This window comes from Lucilia sericata, unplaced genomic scaffold, assembly GCF_015586225.1.
Source record: "Lucilia sericata isolate MDLA Ls3-8-SP2 unplaced genomic scaffold, ASM1558622v1 Contig002078F_arrow, whole genome shotgun sequence".
Classification (NCBI taxonomy): Eukaryota; Metazoa; Arthropoda; class Insecta; order Diptera; family Calliphoridae; genus Lucilia; species Lucilia sericata.
Window position 1 is genome coordinate 51,403 of NW_023995931.1, and position 3,603 is coordinate 55,005.

Here is a 3,603-nt window from a genome sequence, read left to right on the forward strand (position 1 = left end):
AAAAGAGCTATTTTTGAAGTTTTAACTTTAAAAGAATATATGTTTGGTAGTTTGCAACCGATTTTCAAATTGGATATTTTGTTTTAAAGATACAAGTGTTGTCTTTCAACCCAAAAAAAATAAATCCTAAATTTATGATTAATGTCTTGGTTACGGCCATTTAAGTAAAAAAAAACTCATACTTTTTTCACAATTTTTAATTTTCATACTACTCTACGTTGGCCATGAAGCAGTAACTTTAGCTTTTATTACATTTGAAAGAAGGCACATTAAGTTGGGTTTCCAATGATGGTCAATTTATAATAATCGATGAAAAAGGTTATGAGTTGCGCTAAGTTTTATAAAAATATTGCATATTTCTTCCATACAAAAACGTTCATGTTTCTGGTTTTCTTTGTAACAAGTTTAAAAAATGTTTATAAACATTTTTATACAAAAATTAAATTGTATGGAGAAAACCAAAGATTCGAGGAACATGCTATGAGAAAAATTGGCATAAATCATCCAGTTTTTCATAGATTTTTATGAAATAACAAGTTTTAGAAACCTTCCTTTATGTGTTTCTTCAGGAAAGTAATAAAAGATGAACTCACTGCCTCATGGCCAAAGTAGTGCATGATGAAAATGAGTTTTTTTACTTAAACGACCGTAACTCAGACATTTGACCATAAATTTTGGATTTCTTTTTTTGGATTAAAAGGCAACACTTGTATCATTAAAAAAAATATCGGATTTGAAAATCGGATGAAAACTACTAAACTTATGATTTTTCAAATTCTTCAAACTTCAAAAATTGCTCTTTTTCGCATCTTTTGGTCTTAAAAAGTAAGTTAACGAAGTGATAGGGGAAAACTAAAAATATATTCGTACTCTATGGACTATAACGAAATAGAATTGGTATAAAAATATATTGCATTTTATTTTTCTTCACTTTTGTATCACAGTGTTATTTATGGAAATGTACTTTTTTAGCCAATTAGATTGCTTAAATTTAAAAATTCTATGTATTTTATTTAATTTTAAACCATGTTTTAAGCATTGTTGTAAATTTTTATAATAAATTACTTATTCATATTTATTATTCAAATCTGTAATTTATTTTTTTTTCTTTTGAATTTGGAGGGGGTTTGTTCTCTGCACAAAATGGTAGATTGTTGTGGCTATCATGAATTTCTTCAGGATATTCCAGATCTACCTCTAAAATATATCCAGTATCAGAATCAATGGGAATATCTTCTATATATAGAAGATTTACTACTTGTGGCTTTTAGTTATTACCTGTTAAAGCTTTCCGAGCTTCACCGTTCAATGCACCGTATTTTTGGTTTCTCCTCTCTTCCCCTTGTGCCTTTGGGGGTTGGCCAGAAAGTGTGCATGTTAAAATGGCTTCCAATTTAAAAACACCCTCAATAAGACGCCTGGCCAGATGAGATGCCTTGAAAGATGATCCTAATGCACTGTCATAAACAATTTTCCGACAATAAATGTTGTCTTTTAAGTGAACCATCTGAAAATATAAATTCAATAAAAATGCGTTAATATAAAAGTAATACTTAAAAAAACTTTTGTTATAACTAAAAACAAAAAATTTGTTTTTCCAGGTAACATGGCAAATATAAATTGTGAATATTTTAATTTTTATTTGCCATGTTTTTATAAACTTTTTAAATTATTTACTGATATACTTACATCTTCTTCATAATTTTTTCCATACAGCTGGGTGCAACCCATTTCAATTGGAGGATTAGCTTCAATTGGAGAAATAATCACTTCACTTTCATTTGGATTTGTTATTTCGTTTAGCCTCGACACAACAGGTTGTTCATCATTTTCAGCATCGTTAGATCCCACAGAGTTTTCTTCACTTATTCGTGTTTTGGTTTCTTTCTGCGCTGTTATTTGTTCCAATTTTTGTTGTAGTTCTTTTAATTTATTGCGCAATTCTTGTTCACTATTGGTCTAGATTAATTAAAATGTGTTTATAGTTTTTTATATATATGAAATTAAAAAGTGTAAGTACTTACTGTTTTCTCAATATAAATAGATGATGTTGCGTTTTCCTTCTTCACTAGTTTGTTTGTGTGTTTTTGCAACAAACGTTTGCTTTCTTTAGTTTTTACTGCGATACATAATGTAAACAAATTTGAAACAATTGGTTTTTTACATCTTAACTTAAATATGTATATGTACTTACAAACTTTTGGCATTGTGTTATTTTATTATTTTTAATATTGCGTGGATAGTTTAACAATGTTGCTAATTTATTTTCGTATATACGCGATTGAAAGAAGCGGGTAAATGGATGTATTTTGTTGGCTGATCAATTGTATACTGAATATGAATGACAATGAATGTACATAATTATTAAGGATTATTTTCTTTTGAACAAAGAGGTCCATAGATTGAAATTGATTTTTACCTAATTTTGTCAATTATTAAGAAAATAAAAAAGGATAACAAACAATTTGTAAAATTTCCAATAACAGGAAGTGGTTTTCGCGATTTTTTACACGCAAGAAAATAATAACAATAAAAAGCATGTTTCGGAGAATTATTTTTTAAATTTTCAAAAGTGCACGTGTGAGCAAAATTCTTGCAATTCTACCTACTTTTTAAAATATTTATGGGCACACGTGCAAGTGTAATAAAATAAAAGGTTAAAAATATACAAATTTTGGTACCTTTCGCTACATTAATGGATTTTTCAGTGACAAATTTTTATGTAGGATTTCTTTACCTGTTTCTCGCAATTTTTATATACATATGCAATAAAACGCGCGTCCACTAATTAACTTGGAAATGAGAATTTTTTACTGATAAAAAGAATGTGATTTTTGTTGATAATTATCAGTATTCCTTAATGCTCTCAGATTATCATTAAACATTTGGTGGTTGTTAGTTAAGCGGAATTTTTATAACAATCATTAGTAACACTCATAAACATCAGCTGTTTAATTGTAAACAAATACATATTTGATATGGACATCGAAAAACCAACATGTTCCAAAAGAAAACCTATTGAAGATACAAAAAACAAATACAAAATTTGGAAAACCGATCCTTCATCTATGGTAATTTAACAATAGCAACAAGTTTTAAACACTAAATAACTAAACTTTTTAATGTAGGTTCCAGGAAGAACACGAGAGCGTTGGTGTCGAAATTATAAAACTGTATCTTCAGAAATTAACAAAGTTGAAGACACAATAGAAAATGTGTATGAAGAAAGTACCAGTATTACACCAGAAAATACACATATCATTTTTAATAACTCTTCCGATGAATACGAAAGTGATGAAAATGAATATGAAAGTGATGAAAATGATTATGGAAGCGATGAATATGAAAGCGATGAAGTTTATATTGGAAGCTCAGATAGTGAACATAGTATTTTATCAGATAAGGAATGCAGCGATCATGACATAAATAACATACATGATGAGGAAGGCATCGACATAAGCGGCATGTGTGATAAAAATAATTTATATGAAAGCTGCAGAATTACAGTCAATGTAGCTGTCGTGAATACATTGGATATGTTTATGAAACACAAGTTTTCTAAAAGCGCCTTAAAGGACCAGTTAAAATTGATTAATCGCATGC

The 3,603-nt window shown here is 28.6% G+C and overlaps 1 protein-coding gene across 1 annotated transcript; it reads right to left on the minus strand.

Moving 5' to 3' along the window:
* Positions 1 to 1,267: 1,267 nt before the first annotated feature.
* LOC119613347 lies at positions 1,268 to 2,207 on the minus strand. Its single transcript, XM_037969366.1, has 4 exons — positions 2,195 to 2,207; positions 2,025 to 2,119; positions 1,690 to 1,959; positions 1,268 to 1,507 (listed from the first exon to the last, which is right to left on the minus strand). Exons 1-4 carry the CDS (start codon positions 2,205 to 2,207, stop codon positions 1,268 to 1,270), a joined length of 618 nt encoding a protein of 205 aa, XP_037825294.1.
* Between the last annotated feature and the right edge of the window lie 1,396 nt (positions 2,208 to 3,603).